Here is a 17,480-nt window from a genome sequence, read left to right on the forward strand (position 1 = left end):
GAATGCAGAACCCATTTTAAATATACAAGAGAAAAAAGAAAGAGGAGGGACCACTTAAGAGAAATTTTCTGGAGCTTTCAGATGCATCTTTTGATCTTTTTCTCATTAGCAGAAGGAGTTTGTCCAAGTTGTCCTAGCAGTGACGACAGGGGGCCTTTATGCATAATCAATAAATGTAAGCAATAATGTGCTATAAAATCAAAAATATGAGCAAAAACAGGCTAAAACTGAAGCTGAAGGTTTGGAGAATTTCCTTACAACTCTGCGTGGACCCATTACTTAGGCTGACCCTTTTTACATTACACACACAATCATTTGATCCAATTGAAACTGGCTTTAAGTCATTGAAATAGTTGTGTTATTCAAAAACATAACAATATTCAGATGATATTCATTATGAAAATATTAAAATCAAAATTTAAATCAAAACAAATTCTTATCAAATTAAGATTTTTTTTCATGGTCTGACTTGTGTCTCTTCATGGGTCCTTGACATGGAAAAGCTTGAGAACCACTGCTACAACAATGCGAGAATGGGAAAAACGGCCATTTTGTGTTTTCTACGACATAAATGCCAAATTTAAGGATGATGGCAGGTCCGTTCACTGACTTTGGGAAAAGCACCTTCCATATAGATACATTACCACAACACATCAGAGGAGTCAAATGAGGAGGAGCATCAGCAGAGGAAGAACCAGAAATGAGCACAATAGTTGTTACTTAGGTTTTTTAACAGTTTGAACTGGAACATAATTTCTTTGAAAAAGTGACAGACTTACTATGCAATCCTTTCTATTCCGCTGTTTTCTTCTTCTCTTAACCACTCACTGCTTACAGTTTGGACTTGGTCTCTTCTTTTCTCTCTGAATCCCTCAGCTGTCTTAACCTCTGGCTCTTCTCTACTCCTGTGGTTGCTGTGCCATGTTTACCTTCAGCTTGTGACCCCTAAAGGACTGAATAATAATAATAATAATAACTGAAGTTACAAACCTCAAATAGAATATAGTTCCATCTTATCCGTAGGCAATGGTAAATCATAAAAAAGTCTAATCTAGCAAGTCACCTGAAGAAAATACTCATTTACGACACTGAAATTCACCTGAAACAGATAAAAACACTTTATTTCACTGATTATTCATAGAGACTGAAAGCAAGAGGGCATTTTGTGATTTTACCCTCCTTTCTTCATGTTTCAGTCACCATCAACTGTCATCGCTTTAACATTCTGCTGCAGGCACCACGTTAAAGGAAAATACTGGACTGTACACACAGGGGGGCAATAAAAACCGCCACAGCCAGTCCGGCAATACTGCAAGGCCACCGTGGGCTAGACTCACACACAGCTGAAGAGTAAGTTCATGTACCTTTCCAAGTCAGACACTTTGCTGTGTTTTGCTAAAAGGAGAATCGTGCAGAAATTTCACTTTAAATAATTTCAGTTTCTTTTGTTGTCCAATGTCCTTGAGAAAAGGTCGAGTTTTTTTTTTTTTTGTTCCGTGTTCAGAACGTCTTTTGTAAAATAAATTATCACAGATGATCACATAATGTCCTGGCAACGGTCTGCCAACGTGAGTGTAACAGGAAAGAGGGGAGGGCCATCCGTCGACTGACCTCCTCGCCATCCTCATTTCAAGCTTGTGTTTGGAGGCAGAAAAAAACACAAAGAGCAAGGGTGCACTCTCAATCAAAGTCAAAGGTCATCATCTCACGCGCAGCCGTGACATCATCCACTCAAGACCCTGGCACAACCTGGAGGTAAACAAGACAGTGGGAGGTTTGTAGAGGAATGGGGATGTGGAGGAGAGAGGGACAGAATCAGAATCGTCTTTATTGCCATGTAAGTGAAGAGGTTTCACATTACTAGGAATTTATCTTGGTGATTGGTGCATACATAGAACGTAAGAACGAGTAACATATAATAGTAGAATAAAATAAAATAGAATAAGGTAAAACAAAATAAAATAAGATAAGTAAAATAAATATGGTTCTGGAGATAGTACAAAAGGTAGTACAGGGTGGAAGTATAGTGTAAGTAGATGAGGTAAACAGTGCAAATGGTCAGCAAGTGGATAATGACATGAGCAGAAATCAGTGCCCGTACTGAAGTAACTAAAGTGCAGAGCAGTATGCTAGTCAGATGGTGACATGCATTCAGATAAAATCTCTAAACATATACCATATTAGAGTAATATTGGAAAGATCACGTGAGCTCACACACAAGTTACATTTCTATTTAAAATACATTACAAGAATGAGAAATTATTGCAGTTCTCACCCCTCCCCAGTGAGGGCGCAGCAGGCCTGAATGTGCCACTGGTGGTCTTTGACAGAGGTAAGTTGGAGGCTCTGGGAGATTTCGGCCACAGACATGCAACCTTTCACATCCTGCTTGTTGGCAAAAATCAGCAGCCCTGCTTTTCTTAGATCCTGGAGGGCAGATATGAGATAAAGAAATGTAAAATCTTCCAAAGATATGCACTGTGTAAAAATGCCTACAAAAAAATGACATTAGCTTCCAAAGAAAAATTTCTATTAAAAATTTAATAACTAACAAGTTAGTGTTAACCAAGCAGAATTGACCACGGACTTGCTTTGTAAAAGTGATTTTATGCTTTTCTGTAAACACTGTATTGTGTTGAAAGTCGTAAATAACGTTGAGAACAGAGTTTTACACATTCAAAGACACTAAAAAGTCTAGAAACATTAATATTTCAGATAGTTAATAGACCTGTTTATCAATTTGAGACCGACAGCTTGTTTATATCCTGTGTTCTTGTAAGTCGTCATCTTACACACTGATGTGGGTCAGTTCTGTAGCATTTAGCATGATTTCGATCTGCTGGGATTTGTTATTTGTACAAATTAACAGCACTTTCTACACTGTGTCTGGAAAAAGTACTTGAGAATGTCCTAAAAGTATGAAACCATATTTTTTTGTCATGAGTGTAAAATGTGACACAGATGATTTGGGAATTTTTAGAGCTCTCTGTAAAATGATATTGCTTTAAAACTGCTAATAAATTTACTGTTTGTTGTGCTAAATGCTAGCAAGTATTCAATTTAATCTGACTCTTTTTATGACAATGTTTTTAGTTTTAGCATGGCATAATTCAGAGTTAAAATTCTTTTCCATTTGTCTACCACCAAATGACAACACTTCTACCTTTGATGATCTTTGAAAAAAATAATTAAAGGGCCAGTGCACCCCAAAAGTCAATTTGCAGCGCTATTAATATTTTTTATTTATTTTTAAAACAAAAATTAAAAAGATGGATAACTAGCACTACAAGTGATTTTGGGATGAACTGTCCCTTTAACCAATGTATGGCAAAGATGTTTTTGCATTTTTGATAACAATTAGTGAAATAAATCATGGACATTCTGTATGTATATATGTCAAAAAATGGTCTTAAGAAGAGTCATTTTTTTCATTTTTTCAAGATACTTACTTCATGTGCTAACATGCGGTAAAGTTCCTCTTTGGTCACTGAGATCCTTTCTCTGTCAGTGCTGTCCACGACCACAATGACAAACTATTCAGAAAAGACAGAAATGTGTGTTAAGGAAAGAATACTGCATGTCAGTCAGACTGTAGGCACAGCACCATACAATGATGCCGCAGTCACACTGGACTGCATCATAATCAGAAGTTCATTTCATTTTCTGCAGATATTCTTAAGTATTAAAAATCTGACATAGTAGCTACAGCAGCAATTTATCGGTGGTAAGTCTGGTAATAAACACATAACATAAGCAAAACAATCTCAATCTAGATGCTCTTTTTTGTGACCAAGATACGTACCAAGTGGACAGATGGAAAAATCTTCTTGACTGTTCTCTGGTTGACATTATGTGGTAACAGCACCCTTTCTAAATGACCTCACTCCTACTTTGATATTTCTATATTGAAAATTCTAGTTACTTACTGACCAACATACAGCTGCAGTTAACCAACAGAACTGACATTACCTCCGTGTTTGTGTAGTATGTATTCCATGATGACCTAAGGGACTCCTGGCCGCCAATGTCCCACATCAGGAAATGAGTGTTGTTGACCACAATCTCCTCCACGTTGCTCCCAATCGTAGGAGAGGTGTGTACCACTTCATTCATTGAACTAATAAATACAAAATGGGGAAAGAAAAAAAAATAACTGGATAACACAAGCAACATCTATAATATCCATGACCATACTCATATAATATCCATAACCTATCCTTAACCATTTATCATGGATGTAAATGAATGAAAGAAGCTTTCTTAAAGTTTGACATTTAGATACTTACAACTGGTAAAGAATTGTGGTCTTGCCAGCATTGTCCAGGCCCACAATAATAACTTTGTGCTCTGAAAGACAATAAAGACACTTTGAAAGAATTCAAAGAGCTAACAGTGACATCAGTATGTGGGCTAAATTCTGGTGACTCTCTAATGTATGACTCTTATGTAAACTCAGCCAAGCAATCTGTTTAAAAGATGTCTTCTGATGTGGAACTGCACCGAGTGATTCAAACAACTGCCTTTTATGTGTTTGGCATTATCCTTCAGTACCAAATTGTGTAGCTTCACAGATCTAGCGAGACAAGTGAGACATTGTGGTGCTGTGAACAGTGTACTTTCACAGCTACAGATTACTCAGTGGGTGGTCTTAAGCAAGCTTGTACAATCAGGTTAAACCCAGCAGCAGCAGCAGCTGTGGAGATGGCATCCATGGTCTCCCCCTCTCTCGCACACAAGCAAAGATGTTTATGAAAAAGTACAAGTATAACAACATTACATGAGCATGTGCAACAGTTAGCTGTCCCGGCACGTGACAACTAGGATGAATTGTTCTCTTGCTTTCAACACACCAAAGTTAGAAGACAGCAAGATGTCTTACAGTAAGTACAAGGACAGGACAAAGGTAAAAACAAAAAGGATCATTTATCTATAAATCTTTCAGTTCAGAATATATTACTCTGCTTCAAGAATCAACAGCTCTAAAGGCTCTTTTCAAATCTACAATTTAATTACACTGCCATTTTTCTGATTCTATGACAACACAGAAGATAGTGTTATTGGTTATGGCCAAATGGTTATGAAGAGAAACTAGAGCAAGAGATCAAGCCCACATTGTATCCTCAGTGTTCTATTGTTATACATGTTTCAAAGCATGGCTTATGAGAATTATCTTCAAGTCTACAGCATCTTACGACAAACCCTTATGCATGCACACTGAGGATGCATCTGGTCTGCTGATACGATCTCATAGGACAACGGCTCTGAAACTGACTTTCAGCCTGGCAAAATTATTTGCAAATGCTTCTGCGTGCTGCCACATGGAGATATGAATCAGACTCAAAAATGAAAAGGTGAAGAAACGGGCGGCAATTCACTCCAGCTATTAACAGATACGAACAGTGAAGATAAATTTAACACCAGCAAGGGATTCGTAAGATGTGACCCGTAATGTTTCTTCAGTGGACTGCACAAACGAGTGCTGGCCAACAAACAAACAGTAACAGTATATCCATGTGAAACTTTCTGCTAAATTTGACAATGCTCAAAAACCTTTCCTGTGTGGAACACACCTTAACATTCAGAGAAATCACATGAAGTCTAGTGAAAACCAGTGTGACTGTAAATCCTGTCAACCCTGTACTTTGTACCTGGTAAAACTTATTGCATACGAATAAGTTACAGCAGGTACAAGAGAAACTAAAACCTCACTGAAGCTGAGGAGGTGAAAGCATCTGCAAATAGAACTGCACATGATCAACATGTGGGTATTAGCCCAACCATGCTGAACCTAAACAAAACGGCACTGAAGACAAGGACTAATGTCATATCAGCAAAAACACCTTTTCCAAACATAACAGACTACATGCTTAGAATCAGCATGCAGCTTACTACACTGTCTTCACTGCTTTAGCATGTCAGCAACTGGAAGAGACTTCGGCAAAAAAGCCTTGTCTAGAATACAAAGGTCATGCAGGTGTCAGCTCAGCTGCTTGCGTAAAGGCATATATTCTCATAACAAACTGATAACATGTGGGTAGCACAGTGGCTGCATGGATTTCCTCTCCAGAGCAAAGTATGTCTGCAACTAACGATTATTTTCTAAGAAGTGTCTAAAATAGTGTATACTGTAATCAAAAGATATTAAATTTAGATGAACTGAAAGCTCTAAATTGTCCATACTGTAAGAGTCAAAGTGTGTCAATATCAACAGAGTGACACCCACCTGTCACCCACTGTGTGTAATTGTCATTGTGATCATAACATTAAGAAAAATTTTGCTACAACTGCCTTGTACTGTTAGACTGTTGGGAATATGGTCAATGTAGAGTGGCCAATTAACACAATGTGTATGTTTTTGGGACTTTGGGAAGAAGCTGGAGAAAGCCCACGCAAGCACAGGGAGAACATGCACACTCCACACAGAAGGGCCCAGACCGGGATTTGAACCTGGAACCCTCTTGCATGTTAAAGGACATTAAATGCAAATTAGACACACACCTGACAATTATTTTATTGTCAATTAACATATATTTTTTTGATTAATTATTTGAACTGTAATATGTCAGAAATTTGTGAAACATGTCCATCACAGTTTCCCTAATGTGGTGTCATCAAATTGCATGTTTTGCTCAACCAAGACTCCAAAACCTAAAGACAGTCACTTTATAAAAGATTTAAGACTGAGAAAAGCAACATGCCTGGTTCAATTCTAATGCTGCCTTAACAGCTAACAAATCTCTCTGTCAGGTATTCTGGCTTACACTGTGCAATTTAATGTCACTGCAACAGAAGTATTGGAGAATCTGAAGGACATATAATTGACTTAGTTTACACCAGTCTTGTCCATGACTGACACCCTGTACTAAGCATGTCCCATGCTGTCTAGTTTGAGTCATTACCAATTAAAGTTGAAATTATAGTCACCCTTGAAGAAGTGTAAATACCTGCTAGTCTACCTGTATTCCTGACATTACACTGATAAGGTCACATGATAATAAGGCAGTACAAAGTAAGCATGATTCAAATCATTCATTGATCCTTATTGGCCAGATTATTCTGCTGATGTGGCTGACTTCAGCGTGCTCTGCCTGTATAGCCATCTCCTCATAATACCGGTCTACAAAGCTGAACTACGGACCATACATCGGGACTCCTGTTACAGATGTTTTACAGTGATCTATCTGTTCACCGATTCGCGATCACTAGCCAAGGATCGACTTGGTTTCACCTAACCTCTTCTCCCAAACCCAAAGAACACTGATAATCCAATATTATGTTAACACAAAAACGATGAACTGAGTTGGTAGACATGCTTAACCTGCTAATCTATGAGACAGTAACAATGAGGTTATCTACGCGGGGTAAGCGTAATGGTTGAAGTTATATACAAATAATGTGGTAGCGAACGACACAATGATAGCAAAATAAGACTCGGCTATAAACTATCATGTGTGGAAACCTGTTTTCCAGGCTATTAAGAAAGGAACGGACTTGTATTTCAAAGCGGGGCCCTTTTCTGACCATCGAGCCCACAAAGCTCCACCTGTCTTCGACAGTTTCATGATAATGATAAATGTCACCATTCTTACCTTGATGATTAAAAAGCCTCCATAGCTTAGTAAATAGTATTCCCATGGCTGACGATTAGGTTTTCTGATGCCAGCTTGTAAGAATCCGCTGTAACTTAGCTAGCTAGCGTTGATGCTATTCAGTGCTATCAACTTTACCAGGCTAGTTAGCTAACTACACGGACGAACAGCTGTCAAAGCTTTCGAGTACACCGCCATACTTGTGTGAATCAATCTCATTTATGTCTCCCATGGAATGTAGAATTAGGTCGTGACGGATAATGTAGTGCCGTGAACAAAACCCAAACGTTAATCGCCGTTGCTAGCTGGTGGTTGGTATCAGCTGGCTCAAGTGCGCTGCGCTAGTAAACTGTCAATTTTGCGCATGCGTACATTCGCGGTCCTGCTCAAGTTATACACGGAGTGGAAATGATAAAGCTTCATTTTCACATACTTGTCATTGACTATCTAGATTATATTAGACATTTACAATGAACTGAAGTGATTTAACAATCGACTAATATTTTATGGTTTCCTTGTGTGTATGAGTTATGGGTCTTGGCCAGAATAAACCCCAATCAATTTCAATACAACACCATAAGGTCTAATAAAACTTTCTTATATATAGTTTTGACACACCTATCTTGTATGAAGCCATATGAATAAACACAAAGAAAAGGCGTGTATGTGTCTGAACAAAAAACAGTGCTATCCAACAGCATAAGGGCAGTTTATTTCATTACAATTGTAAAATGACACTGCACACAAACTTCTAATCAATGCATCATTCTCTCACAGGCAGTATTTAAATCTTTTAAACTGTTGCTCCAGAGTTTTGAAACAACACCAATAAAAGCTACTGTATATGGCAGATAAGAACGGAGGTCTAGTTGATCTTTCTTTTCCACAATCACTTAAGCAGATCTCTGGCCAATGAACGGAAAAAATTAACAAATATTAAATTACAACATACAAGGATATGTCATTAAAAGATGACAGAGGGAAGGGAATTCATCAGATTAAAAAAGCTGGGAGCAGTTCTACATTTTGTCCATCAAAGTAAAAGAAATTGTGACAAGTGCAGTGCAGCCTTGTCCAAGTGCTTTCAGATAGTTTTTCACCATTTGGAGTCTTTACTGAAACACAAACTGAATACAATGAAAAAGCTACAGCTGGAAATACAGAAAAGTTGCTACTCAAAAGAAAAAAACATGTAAATGATATTTTATAAAACCTTTAATAATAAAATAAAATGGAGCAAAATTATCTTTTTCATCGGAAGGCGGAAGGTGTGCAAGGCTTTGAAAGAAGAAATGAATGGAATGTAATTTAATGTGCTTAAAGTGAAAGTTTAAATAAATTAAGGTTTATTTTCCTTCAATTATTTTGACTGTATTTACACATGGAAGCCCTCAGAATAACTCACTCACTAAAACCCAATCATATCAAGTCAAAAATGATGTCCTGCCAGACACAAGACAGACAACAGCAGTTGATAAACGCATGGCATATGAAAACATGCTGGCACAAGCATTTTACTTACCCCTGTCCTGGAAGTGTTCCTTCCTTATATTAATAGCTTTTTTGTAACAACTACATCATAAAATCTGTTTATATAATGCTCAGAATCATATCCCCATTAGATGGGTACGTACATGAACGATACATCTTCAGCACACATCTAGGTCTAACTGACCTCTCATTCCTGAGATTTGGCGCTTTGAAATGTTTATCTGCATGATTTTTATATTTCTGTCTTGATATGGTTAATGACAAAAAAAAATGGAATTTAGAAATAACAAAGAGGGGTCACAGGGAGCTACTGTATGACTGAACCCTGAAGAGAACACCACAACACCATCCATGTCACTTCAAAAACAAATGTGTAAAACTCTGGATTTGGGAACAGGCTTTCACGGGGTTTACTACGCTCACACACGTGCAAACAGGTTCTGTGCTGATCATCACTGCTGGATGCTCTTGCTGTCTGGCACTGGCTTTGTGGCAAGTATTGACCAGTAGTAACAAACCTACCTGCATGCTACAGTAACAGCTGAGATGGCAGGGAGGGCCCAGAAGAGCCTATGTGGCACACTATCACCTGCTAGTGTACTTCACTCACAAGCCACATCTGGGATATACTGAGATCAGGTCCAGCTATAGCTTTCCCTTTAAAACAAAACTTTTCTGCTCTTGTGCTACCTTCATATCCAGTCCATTTCCTTGCTCACATCAAAGCAAGAGCAGGATTTGTAATTTTTTTCAAATGCTCATTTGGCAGGAGCCAAGGCCAAAGGGAAAATGAGGTACTACACATTGATACATGGTTGTTACAGTCCAAATGAGTGTAGTAGTTTTATCAGCAAAGTTGGCCTCAGCTCAAAGCCGGTGCCTTGAGTCCTGGCTGTAACCTCCTGGGGATCCTCGGTTACGATGAGGCTTGTAAGAATCCGGGTAGGGGTCCTGGTAGTCCTCCTCCACCAGAGGTGAGTGGTCCCGGCTGTGCTGTGAGCCCGAAGACAGCCGGTTGCGATTTTTCCGTGCCCGTTCGTTATGGTAGTTCTCGTCAGCAGGCATCAGGCTACGACGTTCTACTGGTGAATGGTCTGTTGTTGTGTGGTTGCTGTTGCGATTTCTTTGGGCCTGTTTGGAAGCAGAAATATTGAGTCTGTATAGTGTGACATGATAGAAAATTTTGGGAAAAAAAATAAAGAAAACATAAGAAAACATTCTAGGCCAAGTGTATAAAAGTTAAAACTAACTTTAAACGTGATTCTATCCAAAATAGGCCTTGTAGGCTTCAAAGGTGCTTGTAAATTGAGTGCTGAATGCTTGCCTATGCGTCCATAAATACCCAACTCAGAGTGAAGCTTTGAGGAGAGCAGTAGCATGACCCAGTATTGCACGAAATACTCACACAAACCATAACCCTAAACTAAAAGGGTCTGGAGTATGCTAAGAGTTTGGATGTAGCAGACAAATGAATAATAATTCAGTTTTTCAGTGTTTAAAGAAAGGAAACCCTTATTGTTACTGACTGAATTCAAGACCCCCATGACTGCAAAGCACCATCAATACAGAAGCTGCAAACATTTGCTGTCTTTCAATAGAGATAAGAAACACAGGAGAGTGTTACTCAAAAAAGCTAATTGACACTTTCAGCTTGCTGATATAAAATCTGATTGTGGAAATAATTCATGCAGAAGGTTGATAAATGTGAAAATAGCACACTGATGAATAATGAGGTGGTTCAGACTTTAAATGAACTCCCAAAGAAAGAACCTACAAGACAACGTTTTGATTTTTTCTTTTCTCTATTTGACAGGTTCACCTGAATGGCAGTAGGATACGGGGAGAGAGCAGTAGAACCCAGATTGCGGCCCAACAGGGGGTTGAGTGGCGTGCTAAGTGAAGTGTGTGTAGCACGCCAGTATGCCTCCAGGTACTCTGCAAGGTGTTCACAAGCATCTTCCAGCTGATTCTCATCCAGAATAATATCAAACATTTCCTGAAATGGAAAGGAAAGACAGCAAAGTGAAGCTGGATTTCTTTTAAAAGTTTTACCACTGCTTGGTTGTAGAATAAAATGTAGTAGTTGAATATTGTCTAGATTTAAAAGACTTTTGAAGATGACTTACAGAAGGACACTGTGCCAACTTTTCTGCTGCAACAAGCTGCACATTCAGGTGTTTGCTTTGAGATTTCCCTCTTGATTTGATCAGCCGCTGGAGGACCTGTGAGAAGCACAGTTACAGTAGAAAAAGTGCAAGTTCAACAAGTTATTTTTTATCACATCTAAATAATATTAGTCAAAAGATCCTCCAGTCTAACACTCAACAATGGAGCCTCTCAGGGCTGTGTGCTCCTCTTCACGCAGCACACCCTTCACTGCAGTCCCTGACTTTGAGAGAACCTCACAAACTTACTAAGTTTGTGGATGAAATCTGAAAAGATACCACCCGCCGCTTTAAGATGAGATACAGTATCCTATTAGGAGAGGTCAGCAAATGTAACCACCTGCACGGTTTTACTGGATGGTTCTCTGCTATCCATGCCTTCAATCTTACCTTGGGTGAGGACACTTTAACGTGGACGATAATGGGTGCTAATGAGGTCTTGATGAGCTGTGCTGGATGGTTAATGGTGTCTGCATCCAGCACTACCAGCTGTAGAGATCTGGCCAGTTCAAAGATTCTTTCTATTTCACTCTGGACCTCTGCTACAAGAAGATAACAACATATAGCACAGTAACCATGAAGAAGAAGAAATATGTGGGTAATTCTAAAACATTAACAGTCTCAACACCTACAAGACATGCACATCATTGAGTGAAACAGTTCCTGTAGCTTTACCAAGGCTGGAGCGGGTGTTGGATCTCTCAATGATGGCCCTCTTACTGGGGTTGTTTAGTACTGACCTCTTGGCCAATGATATGTCAGCTGTTACCCTTGTGATGGATATCCTGAAACGACATGAAACACACATGTAATGCAAAGCAAAGTGACAGCAGGATGATGCACTGTACGACAGACGCAGCTTCGCTTTGACTGCTCACCTCCCATCGAACCGGTGCTTCAGGAAGTCAAAGAGCGCCTTCTGCATCATATCAGTCACCTGCATCGATCAGTCAGAAGGTGGAGGACACAAGAGGAACATAGTGTCAAGCATGTTACAAGCAAACAAAAGAGATAAGATAAGTTAAGATGAACTTTATTCATCCTGCAGTGGGGAAATTCACTTGTCGTGGCAGCTCACAAGAACAGAAAAGAGTACATAAAGCAAAAAGTGTGCAAAAACAGTTACAAAAAATATAGAGGTAAAATAAATTGACAATTTACAAAGTACAGTAAACACAGTACAGCTATATACAAGTCCTCATAAGGGAGGAAAAGAGGACTAGGCCATTGAATTATGTAGTCTAACCACAGTGGGAATGACCTGTCTGCCGCTGAAGGAGTCTCTCAGAGCCTCCACTGTCTGATGCAGAGGGTGCGAGGTGTTGTCCATGATGGATGTCAGCTTGGCTAACATCCTCCTCTCACCCACCCCCTCCACAGAGTCCAGTGGGCAGCCCAGGACAGAGCTGGCCCTCCTGACCAGCTTATTTAGTCTCTTCCTGTCCCGGTCCATGCTGCCTGGTCCCCAACAGACCACAGCATAGTGAATAGCAGAGGCTACCACAGAAACATAAAAAGTCCTTGCCTGCACACTCCAAAGGACCTCAGTCTCCTCAGAAGGTGGAGGCGACTTTGGCCCTTCTTGTACAGGGCATCGGTGTTATGTGACCAGTCCAGCTTATGGTTGAGGTGAGCACCCAGATACTTAAAACTGTTCACTGCCAGTTTTACAGACATTTAAACCTACACATGTACTGAATATGCTATAGAGAAGCAAACAAGAAGAAGTGTACTGTTAATATTCATTCTGATGCCATCCATTCAGGCAGCTGCTGAGCTAGCTTTGTGAATTACACACTTGACCGAGCGAGTTGTCTACAGCGAGCACAGTCTTTTTCCTCCAGGCTCTCTGCAGAAGGAACGTGGGTCACATTAAATAAAGTGATTAACAGCTACAGTGAGAAGTGTTGCAAAGACCAATGCACAGGTGATGAAACAGGGCTTCACAAAGGGCTTCACAGCCTCCAACATAAGCTTTTGCTGAGAAATTTGAATACCAGTCTGAGGCCTTGAATTGAAATAGAAATTCAAGTTGTGTCGGTTTCGAAAGTCGTCCTTAAAGGCAGGCAGGCAGTCATTCAGTTGGTTTGAGGTGTCTGACTCAGAGCAATAAATACACACTGAATCAAACCAGGCAAAGCTTTGTGTTTGGTTAACATTGACTTTGTAGATCTAAAGAGTGATTAATTTTCCAGCTGTACAGTGGTGCAGAGTTAATGTATCTGAGCTCACTTTACTGACAGCTTACACTGAAGATTAATATTTTACTTACAAACCCATGATCACTTTAAAGAAGATGCATCATTATGGATTAATCTACCCAGCATACTAAATGGCTGTCACCTTTACCACCCTTCACATAAGCTTGACAACATGCACCCTCTCATTAAGCACCCTGTCATGAATAAAAGTAACTACATCCTGACTCTGTGTCATTGGTAGGAAGAACAACACTGCTAACACAAAATCTTCTTCTTTACCTCTGACATGAACTAATCAGAAAGGAACAACGAATTGAAAAACATATCTGATATGATTAACAGCTAAAATCTCTTTTTCTTATGGAAACATTAAATGCTATTCAGTCACTCATCCTATTCCAAAACCTCAGTGCAGCACATTATTCTGTGTTTCTAATTTCAAACCATGCTCCACTTTTCAGACTGATGCAGTTTACCCAGAAGGTTGTTACCACGGCAACACCAGAATGGGAGGCGAAGACTGTGACTCCATGACAACTGACTCCCACCTCACACCACCTCCTTGGCCTCCTTTATTGTTTGCCCTGTGGTTCCCATGGTAACTGATAATCAATGAGCAGTTTCTGTCTTAATGCACATCTCTAGGAATATTAACTTTAGAGGGAATTAGCCGAGGCTGAAATTCAACAACCTATCACATGATGTAACACAAGGCATTTTTAAGCTTGGCTCATAACAGATGCATTGTCACTCTGAGAAAACCAAGTGAAAGAAGGAACATGCAAGTTATTTCACCTAAATCTGTGTTGGATTAAGGATTTTCTTGCCAAAAGTGTTCACATTACAAAGTGTGTTTTAATAAACTATAATGTCACTCTTCTTTTCTGTCAGTCGCCACTCATTTTCAACACGACAGCAATCTTTGCACTGAGTTTGCACAATAAAAGTGTACTTCTCTGCCTTATACAGTAACAAAGCAGACATTTTTATGAAGGGTATTTGTGCATGTCCCAATGGGTCTTTGTATTATTAGTTAGAAAAAAACTGTCAGCTATGTAATGTAAGGATTAAAGAGATTTCAGTTGTGGCTGTGAATAGAGGCTGAGTCACAATGCTAGAGGAGTGTCAGCGTGTCCTACCTCGTAACCTTTAAGGGATGGTCCCACCAGGACAACCGGCCTCATGGAGGGAACCACGTCATATGGAGGGATGTGCTCAGCCTGGAGAGATAGGCACACACGGATGCAGTCAACACTTAATATTACTAAGTGTCTCTGAACAAAACAAGCATTCTTCCAAGCAATGCCTATGTAAATGGAGTGATGCTTTAAAGCAATGTTCTACTTTCATTTTCAATAACCCTCATAAAATGTTTTCATGATTCTCAATCAATGTGAAACAAGAATGATTGTTTCAGCTATAGAGATGAAATCACGAAACATCCTTGTGCAAGAGTTCATCACTTCTGAGGAAAGAATGATCTGCAATGTAGACTCGGACTCAGATGCAACAACCAATTAATTTAACATAACCCACAGTAAAACTTTATCTGAAGAGGTGATCATAAGACTGACATGACAAGTGTCATAAACATGAAGTCGTTAAAGATGTGTTGTTATTAATTTAATCAGTTTTGTCAGTTTTAGTACAAAGCTGACACTGTTTGAGCTGTCTTTGTCCTGACAAATTGACATTAATATCAAGACAACATAACCTGTCATAAACATGTCTTGGCATAAACCAATGACTTTGGCTTGATTAAAATCACAGTGGCTAGTTGTTAATGACACTGTAAACAATGTTGGTCTGTGTCTACAGAGGTGTCACACAAAATTAATTATGCCCAGAGTAAATATTCACTCTACAAAATATCCCTGATTTCTGCGCAGACTTTGTTTTTAAGTTTAGTAATGCTAAACTGGTCTTATGAATTAAAAAAATGTATTCTTTCATTTAAAGTGACTTGGAGGAGAACATGTATGGCTTTCAAACAATACCAAGATTCACTGTAACACGAATGTTAAAATTACTGGTTAGCTGTTTTCCATGAAGCAGTCCATTTTAGTTTGTTAAATTTTTATTAAATCCAACTGCCTCAAGAATGACATGCTAAGACACAAGCCATTGTGTCTTAGCAATGAAATAAGAAAAGAGCTCAGAGTATTCCAATAATTTGGGTAATTCAGGCAACTGCAGAGGACCACTTATGTTTAAACCTCAAAAGCCAAATTCATTCATATTATTCAAGTCTGTAATCTACACGTCACATATAAAAGGATCCCACATTTAATAAAAGCTATGTGAGTAAACATTTCAGTAGATAAAGTCTTTACTTACCGAACGTATTAATTAATGTTTAATTTTTCATCAGTAATGCAAGCTCTTTGATTATTCACTTGTGCAATACACATTTTTAGTTTTTCCCTATAAAATAAGCCAATAAAAATGATAATGAATAATTAGATACTCACCACTTTCTGTTTCTGCTTTCCTGAAAAAAGGAAAGAAAAGGTGGATCAGTGTACACTGGACTGGGACTGTTTGTGACATTATATCAGACATTATAAACCATGACTGGAATCATAAGCGCTGAATAAAGTCTCCCTCTGCGACACAGACACATATACAGAGCAGACACTCAGACAAGCAATTCCCTCTTTAAATGGGATGATAGTGTTTCCTCTCTAAATATATGTCGGACCAACCTGCAGAGTTGGGGTTAGGCTTGAATGTGCCTGACACCATTTCTCCCAGACTGGAAGAGGAATTCCCACTTGACTTACTGCTACAATGACAACACCAAACAGAAAGAGATAAGTGTTAGTGTGAAATCCAGCAGGATGTCATTATCAAACACCACTGACCCCTGGGAAACAGGTGACCACACACCGTCTTTAGGCTTCACATCATGCTATGAAAAACACAGAAACGGAAATGACTTGAGCTCAAGTTGTTTTTTTCCCTCGTCATTGTAACTCAGAAAAAGTGATGCCACTCAACATCCCTAATTGCCTTGGTGGCTAAAATACATCACCCCATCTGATGGAAAATTTTGTGGTGGAGGTGATCCAGGCATACCTCTGAGAGGTTGGACCACACAACACAGCTTGGCTTTCATCCGTCCTCCTTATCTGCCAACTCAACTGCCAGGCTTTGCTCATCCCTAAAGTCTAAAATCTCTTCAACACTTCACCAAATCCTCCAACTGTCTTTATCCCTTTCGATCTGAGTGCCTTTGCTCTAATTTCTGCTGCTGCTGATTCCTCCACCTCTTGCACTGTCATGTGTCTGTCGTGCAGTCTTCCTAAACCTACCTATGGAAGCGTCCCCTCTTCTGTTCCTGCTGGAGTCGAATGTTTTCCAGCTTCAGAGGGCTCGGGATGAAGCCAATGTCACAGCCTTCTTTCACCAGACGGCCGATCCACCAGTCATTGTTAAATTTCTTTGATTGGAGAGAACAGACCAAACACTTGTGAGATTGACAGTTGCGAGTGGATATAGGGAAGCCATCAGATGCAAATGCTACAGAAAAAAGCTGCATAGCCAGCCAACACAATGTAAGTCCTCTATGGGCAGTACTTTTTCAAGTGGGGACAAAAGTGGAGTGAAACAACATAAAAATATAACACAAAAAATATTTTTTACATATGGCCATAATCTTTAAGAATATTGCAAAGGAGCAACAGATCTGGTCTATCGCTTGTGGGTCAAAAAATCAAGTTGTGGTGCTTAGAGCTCCCCTGGAGGCCTGGAGAACTTGTGTTGTGTTGCATTTGTTTTCAGGGTTTATGTATTTTTGACTTTGCATCGTTTCTGCATTTGTTGCTATTAATGTTTGCTTGCTATTAATGCAGTTGTTCTGGCTTTCTGCAGCACATTTTTTCATTTGCAGCATGCTCAGTTTCATCATCTTTGTTTTTTTGTTAATTTTATATTTTTGTATGTGTTTGTGAGTTGGCATTGTGTCTCAAACTGCAGCACCTTTCTCCTAATGGAAGTGTTTTGGATCATTGTAGTGCTTTTGCCAATGTTTG

The 17,480-nt window shown here is 39.3% G+C and overlaps 2 protein-coding genes across 3 annotated transcripts in view; both read right to left on the reverse strand.

Moving 5' to 3' along the window:
* Window positions 1-1,094: 1,094 nt before the first annotated feature.
* Window positions 1,095-7,962, reverse strand: arl5a (ADP-ribosylation factor-like 5A). The gene is made up of 6 exons (XM_046404696.1): window positions 7,590-7,962; window positions 4,287-4,347; window positions 3,970-4,117; window positions 3,450-3,533; window positions 2,276-2,427; window positions 1,095-1,749 (listed from the first exon to the last, which is right to left on the reverse strand). Exons 1-6 carry the CDS (start codon window positions 7,633-7,635, stop codon window positions 1,701-1,703), a joined length of 540 nt encoding a protein of 179 aa, XP_046260652.1. The 5' UTR covers window positions 7,636-7,962; the 3' UTR covers window positions 1,095-1,700.
* Window positions 7,963-8,270: 308 nt separating this feature from the next.
* Window positions 8,271-17,480, reverse strand: part of cacnb4a (calcium channel, voltage-dependent, beta 4a subunit) — a 33,239-nt gene continuing 24,029 nt past the window's right edge. For both annotated transcript variants that reach the window (XM_046404730.1, XM_046404731.1), the window contains 10 exons: window positions 16,761-16,888; window positions 16,152-16,231; window positions 15,918-15,937; window positions 14,586-14,666; window positions 12,124-12,182; window positions 11,921-12,030; window positions 11,636-11,787; window positions 11,207-11,302; window positions 10,900-11,076; window positions 8,271-10,211 (listed from right to left, as the gene is read on the reverse strand). In XM_046404730.1, coding sequence (XP_046260686.1) covers window positions 9,948-10,211; window positions 10,900-11,076; window positions 11,207-11,302; window positions 11,636-11,787; window positions 11,921-12,030; window positions 12,124-12,182; window positions 14,586-14,666; window positions 15,918-15,937; window positions 16,152-16,231; window positions 16,761-16,888 — 1,167 coding nt within the window. In that variant the 3' untranslated portion in view covers window positions 8,271-9,947. The remainder of the gene's footprint in view (window positions 10,212-10,899; window positions 11,077-11,206; window positions 11,303-11,635; window positions 11,788-11,920; window positions 12,031-12,123; window positions 12,183-14,585; window positions 14,667-15,917; window positions 15,938-16,151; window positions 16,232-16,760; window positions 16,889-17,480) is intronic.

Source organism: Scatophagus argus, chromosome 11, assembly GCF_020382885.2.
Source record: "Scatophagus argus isolate fScaArg1 chromosome 11, fScaArg1.pri, whole genome shotgun sequence".
Taxonomy (NCBI): Eukaryota; Metazoa; Chordata; class Actinopteri; family Scatophagidae; genus Scatophagus; species Scatophagus argus.